Raw genomic sequence first — 22,765 nt, 5'->3', positions numbered from 1 at the left:
TTACAGGAATACTTTAAAAGTAGAACTCCTGTTGCGCGCTAAGCTGTAGTCTGAAAGTTATAGATTACGGCAATGCTGAGGGGAGAATAACGAGTGAACAAGCCACCACTTGTAGACGGGCGAAACATTCGTCCAACCCACAACAGCGAGAGACCAGTCGAAGTAGAACATATAGCACCCACAGACCCAACACCAGTACCCTCTTCCTACTTTGCCCATCCAACTCCACACCTGCCCCATCCACCTTAAAGAGGCTGCATCATCTTCCTAGCCATCTCAAGCTTAGAATCAGAAACAATCCCCTCCTCAACCAACCTCCCAATAACACGCACCACCCACCCCTGACAATTCTCCTTAACCTCTCGTCGATTAACAGCATATGGCGGCGTTTCCTGATCCGCAATACTCTTCACCACCATTGCCTGCCCCTCAGTCACAGAAGCCAGTTGATACAACGTCAAAAACGACTCTGAACTCGTGATAGCGACTTTGCCATCCGAGGGCTCATAAATCATATGTTCTGCATCACCGGTAACTTGGTATAACCAGCCGGGTTCATTCTCGCGGGCCACGAATAGGGACCAGTGGAGAGGTTCATCTGGACCTTGGTTTTCGTGGATAAGAGAGAGGTAGAGTGGTGAGGGTTGTGTGGGTGGTAGTGGGGTGTTTTCTGGTGAGTACTCGATCCAGTCTTCTTGGCCACTTATTATTTTGAAGTGATGGCAGTTTACCTCGCATATCTCTCGGAGGCCGATTGTTTGGATTGGCGTGTTTGGTGTTGGGTAATTTTTGTCAGCTGTGGTTGTCATTGTGATCTTGGCTGAAATGTGTGAGGGGCGTTGCGGTGATTACGATATGAGCTGGGGGTGTGAGGTGAGTGAGGGCTTGTATGATGATTTATGGGTGCTTATTTGAAGGTCATGTGCCCGCGGCAATAGTAAGTGAAAGGCTCCTGCTCTCTTCTTTGCTGAGCTTTTCATATGCGAATGTTTCCACCAACAGGTAAGTTTGACTGGTAGTTCTTTGCAATGACGTTGTTAGGTATATGATTGTGCATGGAGTTTAGCCACTTGAATAAATCAGGGGTTTGGTGTTAGAGGGATTTGAATAATCTTCCAAGCTTAGTGGCCCTGAGTGAAAGCATTATAAAGAAGCTCAGATTGTGATTCAACCATGAGAAAGGTATGCTAAACTCCAGCCCTGCTAAAGTTATCTGATTTACGGCATACCAATCCTTCATTTTCATTGGTTTTAACCTTTCACATCAAGCCCGATAGACTTTTATTTCTCCTTGATCGAATCCATGAGAGTATTGATATCCTTCTCTGTGGACTCCCATTCGCTCTCTATAACCCTGCGAGCATTCTCACTGCGCGGTTGAAAGATTGCTTCAAACGGCGCTGGCACGGATACAAAAGCAGACCCAAAATCCATATCCTCCACAGTTTTAGGTTGATAGTCCGGTCCAGTAGGAGGTCGTACTTCAAAGCCCCAAAGAATGCGCGCTACCAGGATAAATAAGGAATTCCGCGCAATATGCCTTCCAGGACAAATCCGCCGCCCGTATCCGAAGAAGTTGGTGAATTGGTCGTCATCGGGCTCTGCTAGCCAACGCTCTGGACGGAACTCGAGCGGGTTGTCAAAGTGTTGTTCATCAAGGCTCATAGACCAATGTAATGGAACTATCGTTGCGCCCTTAGGAATATGGTAGCTCATATACGTGTCGTCCTTCCTGGCAGCATGAGGTACGCCTCCGGGCACAATGGACCGCCAACGGAGACCCTCTTCCACCACTGCACGGATATATTTCTTGCTCCATTGATGGAAGGTGCGCCAGGGCAACACTTGCGGTACCTGGTGGATGTTGCCGATCAATGGTAGACGTCTTGGGCCGGGAGGGAGGCGACGGTCGCGATAATACTCATATATGACGCGAAGAATCAATAACGCAAAGAAGCTGTTTAATATCCCAAACTCCATCTTTGTGTCCTGGATCAGCTTCTTCTGGGTAAGAACATGGGCAAGAGAAACACACCCAGCTATGCGCGAGAGGGGCAGGGGAGGAGGCTCATTTATGCTTTGATTTCGCTTCCACCAGTGAAGAAGCAGGTAATGATAAGCCATATCGTTGGCCGATTTCTAGATTTCCCCTCAAGATCTACAATGTGAAGGACGCTTTGACCTCACATGAATGACCTCTGTCATCCAAGCAACGGCGACCGATCGGCAGTTATCATCATCGCTTAACTGACCTCACAGCAATAAATGCATCTAGAACGAATGATATACGACCAATCCTAGATCTGCATTGAAGGCTGCAGAATCTCTGAAGAGACTTTGGTGGTCCACCGTGGGTAGCATGACGAGTTAGGCGAACTTAGTCCGTGTAGCCTTGCATTAGTCTACCCTAATGGCCTGGTAGTTGACGAATGCGATTACTGTACAGGGAGGGCGACATTACTATGACTGCCTCTTCACGACGAGTTCAGGCAAGCCTTGCTTTCAGTAGACCATCATCAGCATATCTTTAGCTGACCCTCACAGCCACACTGCTACAACAAGGGTGGTGCATATCATGGTAGATTGGTAATAGGATTATCACACCATACCCCATAGGGTCTGCTTCTACGGATCCATGATTTACCAAGAACCTCTAATACGCAACTAGCGAACTTCCCCAACCGTGATTTATCATCGCGTGGTTCGGAGGGTAAGTAGAGACCTCTTTCTAAAGAAGACGTTCTCGTCTCAACTACGCGGAGGAAAAAGATAAAACTCCCGAATACCGGACAAATGATCACAGAAAAGTCGCCTACTATCTTGTATGGATTAGTCATGATAGCGAGGAGGAACTAATGGCTAGTGAGAATGGCCTGCTGTTCTATCTACGTCCGCTATATTATGTTTTAGGATGGTATCAAAGCGAAAGACATTGAGTTACATCATCACTAGGGGAGAGGGCGTTGAAGACGAGCTATTGATTGCTACTACAATAATGGCACACGATGCAGGATGCCAATACAGCTCCTAAGGATGTAGTAGTCAAGTCATTTATTGTTTTAATCTATATAAATATCCTTTACCAAACAGTCTAAATCCTGAATCACATATCTACGCAGTCAAGGTTGAAGCTTCAAATAAATCGAAGCCGTTTCGCAGTAACCAGGCCCAGACAAATCAAACCCAAAATCACACCTAGGATACCATACCACCAATTAACTGGTGGAGAGTCCACATCCTCCGGAGTCTGGCCAGGAACTGTGACATTCATACCAAAGAGACCGATGAGAAACTGCATTGGCACAAGAATCCCACCAACGACCGTCATCCGGCTAAGAGTTGCCGCAATTTCATTTCGCATACGCGTCGAATCGAACGCCAGCTGACTCAGATATTTCTCCTGTGCTCGCGACAACATCTGCTCCGCATTGTACAGATCGGCCACCATGGAAAGCACGTGGTCGCAAATGTCGCCGAGATACAGAGTGACATCCATTGTCGAGGGACCAAACGAGCCGCAGTGGCGATCGAAGCAGCGGATGACGTCGGTCTTGTCGTTCATCAGTTGGCGGATTTGCAAGACCTCTTTGCGATAGCGGTGGATGCGTTGGAGCGCTAGACCGATATCGTCCGGTCGGGTTATGGATACATCGTCTTCGATCAGTTCAACGCCGGCTTGGACGCGATTGATAAAAGGTGCGAAGCCGTCGACGATGTCATCGCTGAGAAGGTTAGCCTGTTGAGTCAGACATTGATGTCACAATAAGGTAAACGTACATGAGGGCGTAAGAGATCCAGTCACTGGTCAGTGCTAGATGGCTCCGGTGCTCCTTGATCCGATTTCGGACATGACCGCCATGGGGACTGTTGCCGAAATTGAAGCTGAGAACACCCTCACGGAAGACGATAGCGTACACGTTCGGAGACGAGGAACGAGTGCCATCAACCGCCTCGACTTGCCGGGCCGGCTGCAGGGAAAGAAAGTAATACCGGTCGAACAATTCGATCTTCTCTCGCGACTCTCGCATTTTGATATCCTCGGTAGTCAGCGGATGGATGTCGAAGATCCGCGAGAGTGTCTCGATGTCATCATCCGAGGGAGCGGTTACATCGAGCCACCATAGCCCAGAATGTTCTGTGGTGTCCAGCAGCGTGTCAAAGGGCTTATAGAACGACCGCAAGGACTGGATGGTGGACGAATGGATGACAGAATCCAGCTGCGATGTAAAGAAGCTGAACTGTGTCGCAGGCGCGGCGCCTCTATCATCGTAGAAAGACATCTTTCGGTCTTTGAATTCATCAACTTCATCCAGTCCGTTGGCGTCGGGACCCGGGACTGGAAGGTCTTCTATACATGGGCTGACATCTGGGCGCTCGCCAGGAGCGCCGTCCAGGTGGATGTCTGCCACCAGACCCATGTTTACTCAAGAGGCAGCAGAGCTTGTGCAGGTGAGCATGTGAGCTGTAAATTCACCGATAGGCCGTACACCATCCTGACGTGTCTTGCAATGGGCGGTTGGAAACCCAAAATTGTTGGACAAAACGGGCAGAATATGTGGGATAAAACGTTATGTAGGGGATGAGCCAACCTGTCACCGCTGTTGTGTGGATTTCTGCCGGCAGAATACGCGCCTGAGCTAAGCCTGCATGCAGGGCATCGGACAGACTCTCAGTGGTTAATTGTCGCTAGCGGTGAGCATTATGGGGGCTGTGTTGATGCCAAGCCGTGAAAAGTTTTCGCTATAGCCAGACACCCATTGGATCAAAGAAGATGCTCATAGTGGAGTTGCATCGCCCATTGTCACCTTACTTTCTGACCCGTTCGAGTCTACTGAACCTTAATCTTCATGTTTAAGCCTTCAACTTTCAAGGGCTTGCGTAACCCGTGACACCCATGTCCTCGTGAAATACAACCTGAGGCATCGACAAATTGCCATTAGAAGCGGTCTAGCGCCTTCGTCCGTTCACCAATCAACGTCGATATCAAAAAAAGAACTGCTTGGAATCGACCTCATTCTCAACGGAATGAGATAGCGATCAGACCCTGCATAACCGCGGGGTGATCCTTCCCATCTCTACCCCGGTCAAGCATGTGGGGAATCAAAGACCCAGAAAGGAAGCTAGTGGTGAAGATTGACTTCTTCATTCTATCATTCTGCTGCGTGACATATTTTTTTAACTACCTAGATCGGTCCAATCTTTCCAATGCCTATGTATCGGGTATGAAAGAGGAGTTAGCCTTTCATGGCAATCAACTCAATGTGATCATTACCGTCTTCACGGTGGGATACATCATAGGCCAGGTCCCATCCAACTTGGCCTTGACGTACTTCCGCCCGCGGATCTTCTTTCCCGCCATGGTCCTGTTCTGGGGTGCCTTGACTATGGTGACCGCAGCTGTACATAATCCCCAGGGCATCATGGCTATTCGATTCTTCCTTGGACTAGCCGAAGCTAGCACCTTCTCGGGAACTCATTATATCCTCGGCTCATGGTATACTGAGCGGGAACTGGGCAAACGCAGCGGCATCTTTACAGCCTCGGGGCTCGCGGGAACGATGTTCGGCGGGTTCATTCAAACCGGCATTCATTCGTCCTTGGATGGTGTCAGGGGCCTATCAGGCTGGCGATGGCTCTTCATCGTAAGTACCTTCGTTTCCATCCTTGACCAAGAAAGCATGTTCACATCAACCAGATCGATGGCTTAATCACCCTCCCCATAGCCATCTACGGCCTACTACTATTCCCCGACACCCCAACCACCACAACGGCTCCCTACCTAACGGCAGCAGAAAAGGAGCTGGCAGTGTCACGTCTGCCCACGGTGAATGCAAACCGAGCACCCGTGAACCGGGCCTTCATCAAACGACTCTTCACCACGTGGTACTGGTGGGGATTCGTGATCCTATGGGTCATCGCCGGAGAGACGGAATCCTTCTCCTCAAACTCTCTCCTAGCCTTGTACATGAAAGCCCACCCGACAATCCACTATTCCGTGTCCCAGTTAAACAACTACCCGACCGGCGTCCCAGCAGTCGGCATCATCTCCACTCTCTTCTGGGCCACGCTCACAGATATCCTCCAAGGAAAGCGATACCTAGTCAGCTACTTCATCGGTATCACTGGTGTTGTTACTTCAGTCTTGATCTTGACCCGTTTCGACTCAACAGCAACCGTGTTCGGGGCGTATTACTGGGCCGGAGCCGTGTATGCATGTCAGGCTACGTTCTTCGCCTGGTGTAACGATGCCATGCGAGCGCAGGATGCGCGGCAGCGGTCGGTGGTCATCGCTAGTATGAATATGGGTAATAATGCGGTCAATGCCTGGTGGAGTATTATTTTCTATTCGGCGAATTTGGCGCCGCGGTTTACTCGGGGAATGTGGGCGATGATCGGGTGCTCGATTGCGTTGGTTCTGTGGACGACGGGGATCGTGTGGAGGACAGCAAAGGAGGAGGGACAAGGGTATAGAGTAGAAGAGCCTGACAGAGGGGTTACTAAGGAAAGTTGAAACATAAATGACTTAGTAAACTACAGTTTATGGTGCGAACATACACCTACAACGTATCTAATGACTCATTCAGGGGATCTAAAATCTATCTATACCTCTACTCATGCAGTTTCTTGAGACCCACTGCTAGAACCAACCCACTTAGCCCTCTGAATGACATCCTCCCAGATCGGAGGCCTCTCGCGCAAGTCCGCCCCAAGTTCCTCGGCCTCCAAACCCCACTGCAACAACTGCTCTTCACTACCCCATTCTCCATTTCCCATTAGCCCCACGGGAACTGTTCCCTCGGTACTATGCTTACCCTCTGGATCCGCATATCCCGCCGGGACACTAATCGCAGGAATGCCAGTAAAGTTCGCCAACCAAACATACTCCATAGCCTTCAACGTACGGTCCCCATCACTAAGTCCCCATTTCAACTCCGACTTGGATACAACGGGCCAACCCGCACACGCAGTAGTCGGCGTCACGATGATCATACCCGGAAATTCCTGCCAAAGGGCAGCCAGATGCTGCATCAGAAGTCGACGAAGTTTCTGCGCGAGAAGGTAATCAGTGGCGGGAGTGGTGCGGCCCAGGGTCAGGAGAATGCGGTTGGGGGCGGTGATGTTAGTCGTATCGGGGAGTAGAGCAGCACCGTCGGCTAAGATGGTCATGGCGTGGGCTGTCTGGCCTTCGACGAGGAAGGGGATGTCGATTGGAACAATGGTGTAGTCTTTCTCGGTGACGAGTTTGTCTAGAAGGGAACGGCAGAGACGTTGCACATCTGGGGTTGATCGGGAGAACCATACTTCTGGGATACCGAGGATTTTCTTTCCTCTAGTTGATGGGGTGAGTGAGAGGGGGCCTGGGGCTGGGAATGGTGTATCTGGACCCGGTGTGGCGAAAACGCGGTATGCTTCAGCGAGAGAGCGAATGTCTGCGGCGAGAGGTCCAATCACGCTGGTCGTACTGGCGTAGTTGACGCTTGGGTAATGCGACAGTCGGTTATGAGTCGGCTTTAATCCCACGACGGAGCAGAAGGACGACGGGATACGGACACTTCCTCCACCATCCGTGCCTAGCGCGATGGGAACTAAACCTGTGCTCACGGCGTAAGCACATCCGGAGGAACTTCCACCGGTGTAGTAGTCCGGATGATATGGGTTTGGCGGAGTGCCATAGTGAATATTATTTCCAGTAGTATCTAATCCGGTGTTAGTATGCAACGACGATGAGGTGCGAAATCCGTACCAAGTCCGAACTCATGCATTGAGACCTTTCCCACTACAATCGCTCCAGCTTTCTCCAGCTGTCTAATGCACCAATTGGTGATGGACGGATCGTCCGATTTTGGCTCAAGAGTGTAGTCATTCAGTGAGCCCATGTTAGTCCGGTAGCCATCGAGATCGAACTCATCTTTCACCGCGGCAGGAACACCGTCGAACAAGCCGAGCGGTCGCCCTTCCTTGTAACGACGGGTAGACTCCTCAGCTGCAGTAAGAACCAAGTCGACTCGGCTGTCAACAAATGCAATAGAATGTTTACCAGGAGTTGACAAATCGCGTCGGATCAACGGGAGGAGTCCCTTGACGACCGCAATCGGTGTCAATTCTCCCGATTTGTAAAGCTCATGGTAATCCGCGACCGAGTAGTATTTAGTAGAATATTTGACTGGAGGTGCCGACACCGTGTCCGCGACAGAACCATCGGGATTTTCATCACTGTTGCCCTTCAGAGGGACAACGGTTGGGTCATAACGAGGCTCGATGTAATCCAGGTGGGACCGGATCGTCCGGAGAGATCCAAAACCCGCGTTCGACCAGATTATTTGCGGCAGGAACCACAACCAGTCCAGCCTATCGAAGATCAGTTCATATACTACGCTGGATACACAGACAATGCCTCTACTAAGAGCAACATACAGCCATGCGCCAACACTTAAGATAACCCCGCGAAGTGCCGGGTTGGGCTTCCGGTCATAAGTGGGCGGCAGATCAGGCCTGTCGATAAATACGGTTAATATCCCTATTTATTGCCAAGGAGAAGGTCAGACGGGAGCTCACCCCTTTCTGGGCTCCGGATAATCTTTGAACTGGTGATGTTTGCAGCCAGCCATGGTACTTCGATGGTTGTTTTCGCGGCGCAAGGAGTGACAAGCAATGAATCACAGGAAAACAATCGGCGCAGGCAACATTCCTCGGATGATCTTCATCGGTGGGTCTGGTATGTTGAATTACCGTAATTTATCCGAGGACGACAACATAGCTGGCATAAATGTTACCTAGCATGATGCACATTGCGCTTTAGGTCTCTGTTAATACCTGCTCAATTGTATCATACATTGTGCGGACTTACACATAACGCGCGGTAAAATTGTCTCCTGCCATATATAGAATGAAAGATGCAATAGCAAAAATAGATGGAAGGCAAAGATGAAGGTATGCTTCTCCTGTACCGTCTGCATCCCAGGCATGGATCAACACAATAATCGTACCTATAAGACGCGGTGGGGTCGTCAGGAGTAAAGTGTCAATGTTATCCTTGCCAAGTCCAGCCATCACACTTGAAGAAGTTTCAATTTCCATACAAAGGGCTATGAGGTTTTCCAGGAGAGGGTCTTTTACCTTGGAAAGAAAGTGGTTACAGCACCGGATGATGTACAGCCGTAGATAACGCCAAGCAGTAGCCAGGCTTTTGGGTCCCTGATTAAACAGAGTTAGTTTAACAGCGAAGGTCCAGGATAAGCGATTGAGCTTACAAGATAGCAAGCTTTGCACCATGGAACATGCTTTGATGCTCACTATCCACCCAGTCATCTTTGCCGATATCTTCTTCTAGTCTCCAGGCGGCAAGCACTTTCTCATCATTACTTAACCAGCTTGTAGTTCGGGGAAGATCAGGGACAATAAAGCAAGCGAGTAAAGCCACAAAAATCTGATAAAATCAGTACCAATATTGGCTCCGCGGACATAATAGCGATATATACCGTCAGTGAGCCCTCTATAATGAAGAGCCATCTCCATGCTGCGATACCCCGGGCGCCGTTCAAGCCGCTTGTAATACCAGCGGAGATTAAGCCTGAGAATGTACCTGAAATTAATGATCCCACGTATAGAAGTGCGGTCCGTTCAACTAATTCTTTTCTTGTATACCATGCTGACAGGAGATAAAGGCAGCCGGGCTAGAGGATATTAGCAACGTAGAGTGATCTGCCAGCGGGAGCCATTATTTCCTCACAAAATACGCCGCCTCAACAAATCCAAGGGAGAATCGGACGGCTAGCAAGCCCCCGAAGTCCTTTGTGACAGCAGTCAAACACGAGATGATACCCCATACTATCATACAGCCTGGCAAGTAAATCGAAGGTTTTACCAAACCTGTTGAGAATCATGTTCGACGGCACTACTGTAATTAGCCCTTGTCATGGCCACAAGGTCGTAAAAACTTAGGGTTACCTTGCATCAGGAGGTATCCGACAAACAAGATATTAACACAGACCTTGGAATAGCGGTCAGAACTTGAAATGAATCTCAGTCCTCGTTCCGCTGAAACTATCTTACCTGGTATTCTTCCCCCTTGAGGTTTAGGTCATCTTGCAGTCCGGCCAACTTTGCCGCTGTAATGTTGTTGCGATCCAGGTAGTTGAGGATGTACATAACCAACATGATTATTAGTAATCGGGTGTCAATTTTCCTGACCAGCACTTTTTCGCGTTGCCTTCTCTCTTCTGGGGACCAATCGAGCAAGGCTGTTGGTACCGACCTGAGGTCTTGGTCCTTGGGATTTTCGACATATTGCTCGACGTGATCAGTTCCGGAGTCCTTGGTACCGTCCATAACTTAGGATTGTAGCGTTTAGTTCAAGTCAGAATATACAAAAGAAAGAGAGAACCAAGAGACTTCAACTTCCAAGAAAATTGGCGGGATGGGAAATCCCCAAAGAGCAGACCAAGGCGACCAATTCAAAGTTGCTGGGCATGACCAAGCTTTGTGGTTCAAATCTCTGGGGTAAGCAAAGGTTCCCCATGGGGTAAGCGATTGGCCCAAAGAAAGACAAGGCCAGTAGTTTTCCAGGTTTTGAAAGGCTCTAGTGCATATCCGAGTAGATGCCCCGTAGATGACGGATAAGTCTATCGATCCGAGGTTGTCCGCTCTAGGAAAAGGAGGTGCTAATCAATTCATGAGTCTGTGCATCAATCACTCACCTGGAAAATAGGGTGAAGACTGCTTGACCGGATATCATACATGTACTTGCTGGAGAGCTTTACCTACTCTGACTACGAACCTTAAACCTCCGCATACGTACACTACATCGATTGTTAACTAGCCCTAGACCTCCTCAAATGGACGTGCCACATTGGCAACCTCAATTCAAGTTTTGAAATCTGCCTTGCATTCAAAGTTCTCAGAATTGGACAAATTGTTGGAGACACTGCTACTGGGTATTGGAACCCAACTGAGGCAATTCCACTTATGCTCCGGACTGCCAAGACATTGGGAGCATTGCCGGCGTTAGATGAGACTCCGGCATGGCTTCCTGTTGATGTAGTTGCGAGATCCATTTTAGAACTAAGTGGCATCGTCTCCAACGAAAAGGCCAAGGCTCTTGCTCATGACCCCAGCGTAGTCTATCATGTTCAGAATTCCAAAACTTTCCGCTGGACAGAGGATCTCTTGCCCGCTCTACGGCAGGCGGGCTTGAAGTTTGATATCCTTCCCAAGAGAGAGTGGGTGCAACGTCTGCGTGAATCCGAGCAGGATCCACAGAATAACCCAACGATTAAATTGCTGGGCTTCTTCGCTGAAAAATATGATAACGACGCCCCTGGTCGTTCAGGACTAACATTTGCCATGGAGAAGACGGAAAGCGCGAGCCCTTCGTTGAAAGGTGGTATGGAATTGATTCATACTGGCTTAATCAAGAGATTCGTGGATGCCTGGGCACCGCTCTGGTGATGATTCTTTTGCTTTCAAGATCTGTCGTAGATTCTGCCTTATTCACTTAGTTAGATGAGAACTTTATGCAATATAGATTGAGTGCCACTTAAGCATTCACGTATTATCCTTCTATCTTACGAGGCTTTTTGTGGTCGTATTTCGCGAAGCCATTTCTTGCTCTAGATGCCTAGCAGAAATATGGTAACATTTGAAATGCTGCTACAAAACCAGCCTTCTCAACCTTTATTTTTTATCACAGGTTTGAGAACATCAAGTAGCTCTCACGTTGACGAGGAGCCTCATTCGACATCATATTCTCACTGCCTTTACTCCTTTACCCCAGTCAATTAAGTCATTCGGTTTCCTCTTTATTGGTTATTGTGCGGGTAACATTGCCGGTCCCTTCTTCTATAAAGAAAGTCAGAAGCCCACTTACTCACTTACACTATGGAGCATGGTTGTTTCGCACATTTTGGAGGTCGTTTGTGTGGTCTTATTATGGGTTTATTTGAGGGCGAGAACACAAAGAGAGATGCGAGCCAAAGGATAAACGAAGATGCTTCCAACTTGAAACATTTGCCCGGGGCATTGGAGGATATGACTGACAAGGAGCACTCGAATTTCCGGTATGTATACTAGATGGTCAACATTATTGATTCAAGGAACAGCGTTGCTTGTGCTGGTAATGCACTAAACAAACAAGATTTGACAGCTACCAGAGCTATGTGGTTAGTTCTAACCCCGTAGGCCCAAAGAAGACAAAGACCAGCAACGGCTCATCCGGGAAATACACCATGCGTATGTTATTGACTTCATGCATGTAGATGGCAAGTTTTCTTTCAGGGGAACGGGTTCAACAATAAATCGTTTTAATGAGCTATGAAAGTCCGTGAAGTGGCTGCGTAAAATATGTGTACATCATCGAATCCTTGTATAGTCTTAAGGCTATTTCCATTAGTATTAGTCTTGAGGAAGGGAATATTACTATATTTGAATTTCGACTGGCAGTTGTAAACATAACACTTCTGTTGTGTTCAGAGGAGAACGCCATCTTATCGCTGCAACCCACGACTAAACCCGGAACTATATCAGCAGCTATGAACGGCACTTTGCGTAGAGCCGGTAATATCCAAAAAGCCACCGCTAGATGTGTGAGACCTCTGTGTGCACTTCTTCGGTCAGTCCACGAAAGATGTGTATATATTGGAGCTCCATCTCTCCGTCACATTAAACACTATCAACTCATCACGTTCCCCTTCTGCAATTCCAAGATGGAGACTCACAAACTGAGGAGACCGCGGAAAGAGATTAGGATGAACTGGGTCGAGAGGCGCAAGCTCAGCTCAGACCCTTACATAGTAGACACACTCAAACACAGCGGTATCGCCTGCTATGTATCCCATGCAGATATACTCAGTTGTCACTACCTTGCACCAATGTCTCAGGTGAGCAATCAGGCTTTCATGCAATATATCGCTTGTATTGGTTACTAACGTCAAACAGAATTCAGAGATAGTGGTCCCTGACAATCAACTGAAAGATGCATGGAAAGCCCTCAAACGCGCTGGGTTTTTGGATTGCGATAGTATAAGAGCTTGTCAAGCGGAGTTCTCGACTGGAAGCAGACCTATACCTGACGCCCACCTACACTACGCAGGGGGTGTAGGTCGCGTCGATCTTTATAAGCATACGACACATTTCAAGTTCCTACCTCAACCGGTTGTTGGAGATCTATCTCCCGAGGATAGAAACTACATGCTCTTGTCGGACTGGAAGGTGCCTGATTTGGGCGACAGGCCAGTCTTTCAATATGCACCTCTCATTGAAACGCTACCACAATTCAAGGACTCTCTGGGCCCAACATGTGGTCGTCGAGTTAACTTTTATGCGGTGCCAGCTCCAACGCTCGCTCGATCAATATCATCCTGGTCCTATCAATTTTACCACGCTGTCAAGTATATTTATAAGATTGATAGAGCTATTCACCGCGCCAAAGATGACGGGGTCATACGCAACCTTGAATCGAAACGGGATGCTTCCATCGATGACGCGTGGCTTTGGTTTGTTTACCTAAATGCCATCGTCTGGTTGTACCGTCACCACCAAAATGACTACAAATGGGGACATAAACTATCCTGGAACCAGATAATGAGGGGTGTCGATCAGAACTTGGTACCTTGGCTTGTCGATTGGAAGTATAAGTACCTGGTCACCGATGACACAGACAAGAAAGGCAATAAGGTCAAGTTCGAGAAGTGCCTGACGGATGTTACGAAGTTTTTGGGTGAGAGAAGAAGCAGATGAGAGCCAAGTCCGTCTTCTGATTTACGTTGATATGGTCTCTTTTTAAGCTGAGGCGAGTGGGCGCACTAATGATGTGGAAAGGGGTTTTGACTTGGTTCTCGCGTTCAACTTGTTGCTATTAAAGTCTATGCCCTAATATCTTACCTGAATATGAGTTTCCTACCTTCAAAATGCACAGCGTAGATGGTTAACTTTCAGATAAATATCAGTACATCCTGCATTTCACGCTATAGGAAGGTATTCCTCCTACCGTGTCAGTCGAAATAGAATAATTAAACGGACACCCGACCTTTGTTAGAGCACTATAGCGGCGTGACCTAGCGATAACCAGGCTATTCACGAAGCCTGTATAAAGTACCATCGTTTTATCCAAAAATATTTGGGTACAGTGTGCAGCACTAAGAAAGTGTTCCATTTACTTTGTGTCTGGTTTAACCTGTACACTTCTTCAAGTAAACTACCGATTCGAACCCCCAGACCAGTTGGTTCATTTCATTTTGCCCGTAAGTTGCCAGGTGAGATAAATTAGCCCTCCTGTTTGCCCCCGCACCCTTTGTGGTATTTCCCTACATCCAAAAACTTCCTACTCCGCGTGGCAAATCCACGGCTTCTATTCAGTCATACAGGTAGTATACGTAGATTAAATAGTACATGGATAGGAAATGGCCTTATACTCTAGACATCCGTACATAGGATAAGCCATTCTTAAGTTTAGTCTCACATCGTGAGGGACGTATTTAATGACGCACTCCATCCATCTTCAGACCTAGAAGAGTATTGGGATTACTATATCACCAAGATCAGAGAAAAATACCCAACCTAGGACGTATGTAGTGGTTTGGATCGGAGGTTCACCAATTCTCTGTTGCCGGTAAGTGAAGAAAGACCTTCTTAGAATTGAACGATTATGTTAAGTAGGTTTATGAATATATGGAGGAAATTGGAGGCAAACGCGTCTAGCACAATGAATTCCAAAGCCATTAAGCCGAGATATGATGAATTCTACAGAAGCCTTAGCAAAATTTCTCAGTTTCTTTATCAGGAGCACCAAATAGCAGGTCAGCGAAAAAGTGGACTTCCACTTCGTTTAAGTCATTTCCTCACAGGCTGTCTTTTGGAGCTTACACCATGTCTGTCGGCAGGTAAAGCCCTATCTTCGTTTTTCCTCTACTAGGAGATATACAACGACCAGATTCACAAGCCTGTTACAAATCTAATACAGTTCCCTGTTATTCTCTGGAATTGGATCATAGTATCCTATATCTTTCGTTGTTTACCTACCCATCTCTGTGACGATTTCCTTTGGCGTCACGAAACTGGACAAAGGAAATCTCCTACTCGCTTTGGTGACCCCCGGGGCTTTGGACATGAAACCATTGCCGGTGACAATTTCTACAAAGACTGACACATTGCTAAAAGTCCTATCAATTTTCCGACAGAGATGAAACATGATAATCCTTAGCAGACCCAGGACTCAGGTCTAAAATACTACTTAAAGTCGTTCAATCCACCATGACTTCAGACGAAACCAGTCGTCTCCTATCTGCCAGTCAATTTGCAAACAGAGGTTCATACCTAATTGTCCTAAATGGATACGCGCGAAATCGCTGAGGAGATTGCCAGCCATCTCGATGGGCTTGACATCCCCAACTTGTTATGGGGTCAAACCGCCCATCTTTACCATCTAGGGCTTCGCTCCTCTCCTGTAAGTGGTCAACGCCATCCAGATATAAGAGGTGATTTAAATATTAATGGGTGACAGCGTGACGGACCAAGAATTGTGGAAATAGCGGTTTCCGAACATAGGATAGATGCTGCGTTCAGACATATCTGCGCGAAATATTCTGTGGCCCAGTGTGACAATGCAGAATGTTGTCCAGAGCCTCAGCCTGACTACCATTGTCACATTGAAGACGGGTCTAAGTATGGGGAGACAACTATCAGTCTTCACCGAATGCCAACCGTTCTTACGGACTTGGATACCGAAATACCAAATAACCCAAATCCCGGTGACTCTAACTATGTACTTGTGACTGATGAGCGTCTGCCAAACTGTTCCAGTGATGGCTCATCTGGTAATCACCAAGGAACCCTCTGTGTGAACAGAAAAAGGACGGCGAGAATACTCACGTTAGCACGGCATTCTGAGTCTTTGATTCTCCGATTGTGTCTCAATCTCAACCGCAATAATGCCCCGGCTTTCTTTACGGCCATTGAACAAATCGTTGCTTACTATGGAGAGAATGCCCAGTATACAGGTATCTGGGAACAGTTACTGTGTGATCTAGATAATAAGAACGATAGCTATGGAAAGTATTTGAAAAAGCAGAAGGATGACTGGAAGCACGAGGATCTAGATCCGGAGTCATGGCAAGATTGCGCAATCCGAAATTGCAAGAGATCGACGGAGCGCATGAAGTATACGCAGCATCTTCGCGATGAACTGGTGAATGATGGCAAGCTTCCCTCTGACAGGAACATAGATAGTTTTGACGAGGTCACTCCGAATACAGGACATCAATGAGGTACTTTCTATTTCGGACTTTTCTTTGATGCTGTTTCAGTCAGGTCTTGCAATGCTGAACATGTAACAGATCTCTTTGTTGTGTTCGGTCTGATCCAAATTGTCATGTTTCAACTGCCAAATATCATTGGCCTCAAGACTCAACAGGGGGAATAACATCTTGCAAGTCATCGGTTGCGTGTTGTGCTCACCCTGACGTCTACACGCAACGTGTCGTGCTACATTTGTTCGTCTATATGCCCATACCCATTGACAGATTGCAGTTTTTGTTTCATTTTACCACTTCTTTGCTTTTATCTGTTGCCTGTCTGTGTAATTCTTTCTTTCTCTAGTCGTTTAGCTGGGCTGTTTCGTAAGTGAGATGAAAGTTTGAACCCGAATGGGACTCTATCTTACATACAGCATAATAACTAGCGATAAACCATGTAGGCATTAGCCTTGTGAAAGCCTCTACTTCAGCAATTTCAAAACATCCCTCCCTTACCAACAGTCCAAAAGAATAAGAACCATCCTCACCACACGTATGTTAAATTACAGAATGCAGCATCCCCCTCATGCCCAAAAGCAGCACCACAACCGAACCCTAACTCTTCCAAAACACCTTCCCCTCCATCAACCTCCTCGCCGTCCTAAAAACAGTGGCATGGCTCAAGCTCCCATCCACCCCAAACTCAGCCCCAACAACCAACTTCCCACTAGCATGACCCAGCGTAATCCCAGCCGGATCAACCAACTCCCCACTCGTCACCCCAGCCACAACACTCCCCGGCACTCTAGCAGCAGCAGCCAACGCCAAAGCAACAGTAATAGGCACCGCCTTATGCGGCTGACCCACCGACAGCGCCCTAACAAGCAAATCCACGTCCGCCTCAGTCTGTCCCTGCTCCAACGCTCTCGCATTAGATGCCGGAGAAGCAACAAGCCCGATCTTAGGTACACTCCCGGGCACAGACTCAGCCGTTTCAGCAAGACCCATGGCAACACCAGCCTGTCGCCGGATAGAATCCAATCGATCCAATAGCGTGGGATGTGCGTCGATTTCCTCGGGCGTGATATTCCCCTCCACGCCTAGCTCGGACGCAAGAACAAAGCAGCACGGGTTACTCACGTCAATACATGTCGTGCGTACACCGTCAAACTCATCAACTACCTTTCCCGTAGGGAATAACTTTCCTGTCTTCGACCCGGCGGGATCCAGAAAATCTAACTGAATCTTCGCTGCCGTCCCAGCAACCCCGTCGATGGCAAAATCGCCTGAGGCTGCAGCTTCGCCCTCTACCACGGGGAATCGGGATCGGATGACCTTTCCCGTGTTGGTGTTTAATATGCGTAGTTCGACATCCTCATATCCGTCAGAGTTGACAGGGAAGAGTCTCGAATCGACCGCAAAGGGTCCAATTGCACTAATCATATTTCCACAGTTACTGGAGTAATCGACGTGCGTGTTCTTGACACCTAGAGAAACGAATGTATAGTCGATGTCGACGTCAGGGGTCGTTGATTTGCCCACCACGCATATCTTGGATAAGCTTGATATGCCGCCGCCAAGCCCATCAAGTTGTCGGCCATTCGGGTCCGGACTGCCGATTACGCGGCGGAAGATCTCATCCCATGCTGAGCGGTCCGTTGGGAGGTCTTCTTTTTTGAAGATGACGGCTCGGGAGGTTCCGCCGCGGTAGTAGGCCGCTGGGAGACTTTTTTGGGGTTTGGTGCGGGTGGAGAGGTTGGCTCTATTTGGTAGAAGAGTTTGCGTGAGTGGCCTGAATGAAGTGCGTCGGGGGAGCATTTTTATGTTGTTTTCCTTGTTGTACTCCTGTCTAGCGTCGTGAGTATGTATGACTGTATTGTAGCTGACGTTGGACCGTCGATGTTTAACCTCGGATATTCGAACGGACCAATCATTTTCCACCAAATGGTTATGGAACTAAGTTAATTTCGTAGGCCAAACCGTTCAGTCTATAGCTTTCGAGCCTCAGCGAGGTATCTTGTCTTTTATGCTGGGTTCTAGTCTACGCAGGGTTCTGACAGTATTCTCACTCACAATATCAAAATCTTACAACTTAACCAAAGTGCTTAACTTCTGAGAGTAGCACCCAATCGCCCCTGTCCTGGCCAATCATTTCCACCAGGGTAAAGCCACGACATATCATGTATCCCCAACACAGCCTAGAACCACGATAGAAGCAGAGATCACAACTCATCCATGTCCATCTTTCAGGGTTATGGAGAGACACGTGCCCTACAAACTTCCCAGGTATCCTTACAGAATGAACACCAGATATCATCAAACCCACCCATCTCTATCAACAATCCAAGACCCGATATCCGGTATCATATCAGTATAATTCCCCGCATAGCTTTATCGTATCAATAAACTCAACCCCACACCCCCTCTTCGGATAACCATGACACAGTAACCTCTCAACACAACTCACACACCAAACAGAACAACCAAATAGAACCAATCCAGCAACCAGCCCCAAAATGCAAACTCCTGCTCTCAGAACACTCATAACCCAAGACCCAGGTCTCCCGAAGCCCAATCCAACGTCTTCATACTGGCAAACCCCACCACACCCCCTCAGTGATACTCAATCTCCTTCTCTACCCCCTCAAACCGATGTCGCGATCATTGGTTCTGGGATAACCGGTCTCTCGGTCCTGCTTACTCTCCTGGATGATCATCCTGATCTTAATATCACGGTTTTAGAGGCTAGGTCGCTATGTTCGGGTGCGACGGGCCGGAATGGGGGTCAATTGGCTGCGAATGCTGGGGAGGAGTATCTGCATTTGGTGGAGGAGTTTGGGAGGGAGGGTGCAGGGGAGGTTGTCAGGTTTACGTTTGAGAATTTACGCAGGATGAGGGAGTTAGTGCGGAGGTTTGCGGTTGAGGAGAGTGAGGTGGAAGAGGTGGTTAAAGTGAGGGTTTTTCTGGAGGACGATGGGTTCGAGAGGTTTAAGGGAAGCGTGGAGGCTTTGGAGAGGGATCTGCCAGGTTTTAAGGGGATTTATACAACTCTTGATAGGGAGGTGTTGAAGGTATGTATTTGATTTGATTGAGTGTTGGTATAATCTTCATTACGGCTAATATGTCTAGAGGGAGTATCACCTGGACGGCGCTGGGGGTGCTCTGCTTCCCGCTGGGACTGTCTGGCCTTACCGGCTCGTGACCAAGATTTTTGCCTGTCTCCTGGAGAGATACGGGCATAGGTTGAATATCGAAACGCAGACCCCCGTTACTTCTATCGCTTTCGATGCGACGAGCCCTTCCTGGCCGTATATCCTGCATACACCACGAGGAGGTCTGCGCGCAACTCAGATAGCGCACTGTACCAATGGCCATGCAGGATATTTGCTCCCTGGACTCCGCGGCCCAATCTATCCCTTCAAGGGAACGATGACGGTGCAAGACGCAGGCAATATCATGCCCAATCGCGGTGGTGATCTTTCATGGGGTTTCCATTATCCGGTTATGTATGATAAGCAGTCCGGTCGATATGCTGCTGGCCTGTACTATCTCATGCAGAATACGAAAACAGGTTATTTCTTTTTCGGCGGGGAGGACACGCGAATCGATAATTGTTTATCAGCGGACGACAGTCTGGTCGAAGAAGGCTCCATAAAGCATCTACAAGAGAAGCTGCCACATTTCCTTGGTCACAACGGAGCGGAACAATGGAGGTTAGCCAGCGGGTGGAGTGGAATTATGGGCTTCTCCGCAGACGGGCTTCCCGTTGTCGGACGTGCGCAAGCCTCAATGACAGGGCGACAGGGCGAGGGGGAATACGTTGCGGCTGCATTTAACGGATATGGCATGGCCAACTGCTTGCTGTCCGGAGAAGCGTTGGCAAAGATGATGATGGGAACAGACGTGAGCGCGTGGTTGCCAAAGGCATACGGTATTCATGAAAGACGGCTGAAAGAGCCACTGACAGTGGACCATGCCATCAAATCCTTCGATTTAGATGCCTGATGCAGATATACGTGGCAGCGACATTCCAAATCACTAAATGCATGTCATCTTGGGATGGAGGTGCTGAAGCAGGCCTGTATATATTAATATGCCAGCCAATTGTCTGTGCTTAGCCCATGCAATGAACAGAATACACTTGATTCACCCTTTTTAGAGGGGTGTCCGATCGTTCATCCTCTCTGACTTGGGTCAAGTGGTATTTCCGCATTACTCCTTGGATACTTCAGCTATAAAGTCCATCAGGTTAGGCTGGTCGGGAGTGCCATCGCACTTCCATGTTTGCGAGCGCATGGCCGGCGTTTTGTCCACAGCCGGCTTGCCAAACCCGTCAATCCCCCGTACCGAGTATACTCGCACGGTTAGCTCATGTCTTGATAAGCTCACTTTCATTTTCTTGTGCTGGCCGGTGCTGGAGAGGGCGAGTAGCTCGCCATTGTGCGGATACGCTGCTTGCCATGTCAACAGGTGCCCTGTCTCTTGCTTGATACCTTTCACGGATGAGCCCTTGGCGTGGGTGATGGCCGTAAGGATGTCTAGTAGCACAAAATGCGTGAGTATAGAGGCTGCCTCATCCTGCAGGCCGATGCGGTTCGGCGGGCGAACATCGGGATACTGAGGCATGTTGACTGAGATTTCGTAGTGAGTGCCGAGCGGCGGTGTTGTGACGTTAGTGCGAACCTTGACCCGGAACGAGCTTTGAGGGGTGACCAATTGCGCAGAAAAGGTCGACTCGTAGGGCAACAAAAACTCTTGGACCAAAGCCTCTACCTTTGGGAGCCCACTGATGGTGCGCCTGAGACTCAGAGACGAGAAGGGAGTCGCTGTAAAACCACACGTGATTCCAGCAGATTTCAAAATCTGGTTTATATCATTCAACAACGACTCCAGCCATCGCACATGGGAGCTATGCTGCAGGTATGCCATTACCGGTCGGAGGAGCTGGTATTCTGGGGTTTGGCGGCGCTTTGGGGTTAGTGGTGTTGGGAGCTGGGTCCTTCGGCGTAGGTTTTGGCGATGGGCGTAGGCGAGCAGGATACGAATTGCATGGGCAAGAGCGTCTGCCACCACGGCGTGCTCGTTGGAGGACACTACATCATTTTCAGGCGATATCTGATCGCTGTCGATGAGATCCAACAAGACCTCTTGCTCCTCCGACACTGGGAATTGAACTAGATTCTGGCGTGTCGTGACTCCCTGGCTACCGAGTATTCTTGCCTCACGTACCAGCTCGTGAAACAGTTCCTCTTCGTATACCGTATCACGCGCCTGCAGGATACGACTCTCGATTGACTCAGTGTTATCCGACGCCGGTTGGTTCTTCGAGCACCCTGTGATTTGACCACGACTCCTCACACGCACACGCACTGTTCGCGCCTTGAGTGGAATTAAACCTTTGTCGAGTATCAAGCTTCCGTCGTTGGTTCGTCGCAGAGCCGCTAAGCCCCGGTCGCGGAAGATTGGAGTAGCTACAGCTGTCAGTATACGGACAATACTGAAACGAATCTATCTCACCTTCTAAAAAGCCATACTGTACCCCAAGGGCCTGTCTTTCCCTGGGCAACCTGGACACCTTCCAACCTTTTTCCTTCACCGCCAGCACCTCATCCCAATACCTGGTCTCCGAGGCAACTTCAGCTTCGAGTCTAGTCGCGGAGTCGAGTAGTTTGCTCGCCGCGGAGTTAAAGTTTTGCAGCCTCCACCCACGCGAAACGTTCTTGGTGTCTCTAGCCGCGGACTCGGGCTTTGGTGGTGGATTGACAATTTCCGAATTTAGCGATCCGAGGGGCGCAACTTGTTTCAGGTATGCAGACATGGACATTTCGGCTTGACGAGGCGTATGCTTCGAGAGCAGAAGGGAGACAAAGTCGAGGGCGAACATGGCTTCCATATGGGCCTGGCTGCAAGCGATTAGCGCACGAGAATCCTCCGTATGGATCAAGCTTACAGGGCGAATTGGGTAATGGCTGCCCGACGCTTATACAGCTGATCTAGACGCTCCGTCGTATCCTCATCGGCAGATGCGTTGTCGTTTTCCTCTTTGTCGAACCATGGATCTTTGTTTTTGTCGGCTTCGATCTTGGCCCGGAGGCTGTCCTCGGTGACATCGCGAAAGGAACCATACTGAGCATTAATCTGAGCGATCTCCACGGGAAGCGGATCTGGACGTTCGCGCTTCTCTGTTAAGGGACGAAGAGGGAGGTTGAAGGAGTCGGACATAACGTCGGTTGTCACCCTGCTGCGGCAGAGCTTGGATCAGAAAGACGGAGTACTGAAGATTGACTTTGTCAGGGCTGGTGTTAGATTGCACGGCCGCAACGCGGTGAGTCGGCACGTGATCCTACTTGGTCAACGCCGTCACGTTGCTGTGTAGCCCTTAAAACAGCAATTTCATTGGTGGTATACTTTTTTAAAACAATCGGAACATCTTGTTTAACGGACAATTGAAGTAATATCATTGAATTGTTTGTCACTATATCATGGTGGAAGAGTAAACTATTACCTATCACCGTTTGTACGGGAATATATATCCTCAG

At 48.7% G+C, this 22,765-nt stretch overlaps 13 protein-coding genes across 13 annotated transcripts; 6 read left to right on the top strand and 7 right to left on the bottom strand.

The window, feature by feature from the left end:
- Window positions 1-25: 25 nt before the first annotated feature.
- Window positions 26-1,045, bottom strand: F9C07_1353828 (uncharacterized protein). The gene has a single exon (XM_041285045.2). The coding sequence runs from the start codon at window positions 807-809 to the stop codon at window positions 246-248; it is 564 nt and encodes a 187-aa protein (XP_041143731.1). The 5' UTR covers window positions 810-1,045; the 3' UTR covers window positions 26-245.
- A 236-nt stretch (window positions 1,046-1,281) lies between these two features.
- On the bottom strand, window positions 1,282-2,124 carry F9C07_1811 (putative daf-9; the record flags this gene model as incomplete). Its single annotated transcript, XM_041285044.1, has 1 exon — window positions 1,282-2,124. The coding sequence occupies one exon, from the start codon at window positions 2,122-2,124 to the stop codon at window positions 1,282-1,284; it is 843 nt and encodes a 280-aa protein (XP_041143730.1).
- An 896-nt stretch (window positions 2,125-3,020) lies between these two features.
- F9C07_2278387 (uncharacterized protein) lies at window positions 3,021-4,548 on the bottom strand. Its single transcript, XM_041290402.2, has 2 exons — window positions 3,778-4,548; window positions 3,021-3,722 (listed from the first exon to the last, which is right to left on the bottom strand). Exons 1-2 carry the CDS (start codon window positions 4,416-4,418, stop codon window positions 3,134-3,136), a joined length of 1,230 nt encoding a protein of 409 aa, XP_041143729.1. The 5' UTR covers window positions 4,419-4,548; the 3' UTR covers window positions 3,021-3,133.
- F9C07_2278386 (permease of the major facilitator superfamily) lies at window positions 4,549-6,553 on the top strand. Its single transcript, XM_041290413.2, has 2 exons — window positions 4,549-5,642; window positions 5,696-6,553. The coding sequence occupies exons 1-2, from the start codon at window positions 5,091-5,093 to the stop codon at window positions 6,509-6,511; spliced, it is 1,368 nt and encodes a 455-aa protein (XP_041143728.1). The 5' UTR covers window positions 4,549-5,090; the 3' UTR covers window positions 6,512-6,553.
- On the bottom strand, window positions 6,554-8,678 carry F9C07_2278385 (putative fatty-acid amide hydrolase). The gene is made up of 3 exons (XM_071510291.1): window positions 8,557-8,678; window positions 7,745-8,493; window positions 6,554-7,697 (listed from the first exon to the last, which is right to left on the bottom strand). The coding sequence occupies exons 1-3, from the start codon at window positions 8,607-8,609 to the stop codon at window positions 6,613-6,615; spliced, it is 1,887 nt and encodes a 628-aa protein (XP_071364099.1). The 5' UTR covers window positions 8,610-8,678; the 3' UTR covers window positions 6,554-6,612.
- F9C07_2218225 (permease of the major facilitator superfamily) lies at window positions 8,679-10,329 on the bottom strand (the record flags this gene model as incomplete). The annotated part of the gene is made up of 6 exons (XM_071509696.1): window positions 8,679-9,184; window positions 9,252-9,427; window positions 9,480-9,674; window positions 9,731-9,870; window positions 9,949-9,991; window positions 10,054-10,329. 6 exons carry the CDS (start codon window positions 10,327-10,329, stop codon window positions 8,845-8,847), a joined length of 1,170 nt encoding a protein of 389 aa, XP_071364098.1. The 3' UTR covers window positions 8,679-8,844.
- Window positions 10,330-10,965: 636 nt separating this feature from the next.
- On the top strand, window positions 10,966-11,448 carry F9C07_2226750 (uncharacterized protein; the record flags this gene model as incomplete). The annotated part of the gene is made up of 1 exon (XM_041285047.1): window positions 10,966-11,448. The coding sequence occupies one exon, from the start codon at window positions 10,966-10,968 to the stop codon at window positions 11,446-11,448; it is 483 nt and encodes a 160-aa protein (XP_041143726.1).
- A 480-nt stretch (window positions 11,449-11,928) lies between these two features.
- On the top strand, window positions 11,929-12,313 carry F9C07_1817 (uncharacterized protein; the record flags this gene model as incomplete). Its single annotated transcript, XM_071508412.1, has 2 exons — window positions 11,929-12,056; window positions 12,274-12,313. 2 exons carry the CDS (start codon window positions 11,929-11,931, stop codon window positions 12,311-12,313), a joined length of 168 nt encoding a protein of 55 aa, XP_071364097.1.
- A 388-nt stretch (window positions 12,314-12,701) lies between these two features.
- Window positions 12,702-13,734, top strand: F9C07_1818 (uncharacterized protein; the record flags this gene model as incomplete). The annotated part of the gene is made up of 2 exons (XM_041290412.2): window positions 12,702-12,875; window positions 12,934-13,734. 2 exons carry the CDS (start codon window positions 12,702-12,704, stop codon window positions 13,732-13,734), a joined length of 975 nt encoding a protein of 324 aa, XP_041143725.2.
- A 1,588-nt stretch (window positions 13,735-15,322) lies between these two features.
- Window positions 15,323-16,313, top strand: F9C07_2179892 (uncharacterized protein; the record flags this gene model as incomplete). Its single annotated transcript, XM_041290411.2, has 2 exons — window positions 15,323-15,439; window positions 15,497-16,313. 2 exons carry the CDS (start codon window positions 15,323-15,325, stop codon window positions 16,256-16,258), a joined length of 879 nt encoding a protein of 292 aa, XP_041143724.1. The 3' UTR covers window positions 16,259-16,313.
- A 7-nt stretch (window positions 16,314-16,320) lies between these two features.
- Window positions 16,321-18,105, bottom strand: F9C07_2278381 (PrpF protein). Its single transcript, XM_041285042.2, has one exon. It carries the CDS (start codon window positions 18,042-18,044, stop codon window positions 16,842-16,844), a length of 1,203 nt encoding a protein of 400 aa, XP_041143723.1. The 5' UTR covers window positions 18,045-18,105; the 3' UTR covers window positions 16,321-16,841.
- Window positions 18,106-18,742: 637 nt separating this feature from the next.
- On the top strand, window positions 18,743-20,231 carry F9C07_1822 (FAD dependent oxidoreductase; the record flags this gene model as incomplete). Its single annotated transcript, XM_041290410.1, has 2 exons — window positions 18,743-19,297; window positions 19,356-20,231. The coding sequence occupies 2 exons, from the start codon at window positions 18,743-18,745 to the stop codon at window positions 20,229-20,231; spliced, it is 1,431 nt and encodes a 476-aa protein (XP_041143722.1).
- Window positions 20,232-20,438: 207 nt separating this feature from the next.
- On the bottom strand, window positions 20,439-22,448 carry F9C07_1823 (putative RNA polymerase II mediator complex component SRB4; the record flags this gene model as incomplete). Its single annotated transcript, XM_041290400.1, has 3 exons — window positions 20,439-21,697; window positions 21,744-22,129; window positions 22,177-22,448. The coding sequence occupies 3 exons, from the start codon at window positions 22,446-22,448 to the stop codon at window positions 20,439-20,441; spliced, it is 1,917 nt and encodes a 638-aa protein (XP_041143721.1).
- Window positions 22,449-22,765: the final 317 nt, after the last annotated feature.

The sequence above is a fragment of the Aspergillus flavus genome, chromosome 2 (assembly GCF_009017415.1).
Source record: "Aspergillus flavus chromosome 2, complete sequence".
Taxonomy (NCBI): Eukaryota; Fungi; Ascomycota; class Eurotiomycetes; order Eurotiales; family Aspergillaceae; genus Aspergillus; species Aspergillus flavus.
Note: the sequence above shows the minus strand (reverse complement) of the source record. Positions and strands in the feature narration are given on the sequence as shown.

What these genes read in the sequence shown, in the direction of transcription:
- F9C07_1353828 (XM_041285045.2), bottom strand. Translation starts at nt 809, where the DNA reads ATGACAACCACAGCTGACAAAAATTACCCAACACCAAACACGCCAATC.
- F9C07_2278387 (XM_041290402.2), bottom strand. Translation starts at nt 4,418, where the DNA reads ATGGGTCTGGTGGCAGACATCCACCTGGACGGCGCTCCTGGCGAGCGC. An exon ending in TGGATCTCTTACGCCCTCAT is followed by an intron (nt 3,723 to 3,777) that starts GTACGTTTACCT and finishes TAACCTTCTCAG; the next exon opens with CGATGACATCGTCGACGGCT.
- F9C07_2278386 (XM_041290413.2), top strand. Translation starts at nt 5,091, where the DNA reads ATGTGGGGAATCAAAGACCCAGAAAGGAAGCTAGTGGTGAAGATTGAC. An exon ending in GCTGGCGATGGCTCTTCATC is followed by an intron (nt 5,643 to 5,695) that starts GTAAGTACCTTC and finishes CACATCAACCAG; the next exon opens with ATCGATGGCTTAATCACCCT.
- F9C07_2278385 (XM_071510291.1), bottom strand. Translation starts at nt 8,609, where the DNA reads ATGGCTGGCTGCAAACATCACCAGTTCAAAGATTATCCGGAGCCCAGA. An exon ending in TATCCGGAGCCCAGAAAGGG is followed by an intron (nt 8,494 to 8,556) that starts GTGAGCTCCCGT and finishes ATTTATCGACAG; the next exon opens with GCCTGATCTGCCGCCCACTT. An exon ending in AATGCATGAGTTCGGACTTG is followed by an intron (nt 7,698 to 7,744) that starts GTACGGATTTCG and finishes ACACCGGATTAG; the next exon opens with ATACTACTGGAAATAATATT.
- F9C07_2278381 (XM_041285042.2), bottom strand. Translation starts at nt 18,044, where the DNA reads ATGCTCCCCCGACGCACTTCATTCAGGCCACTCACGCAAACTCTTCTA.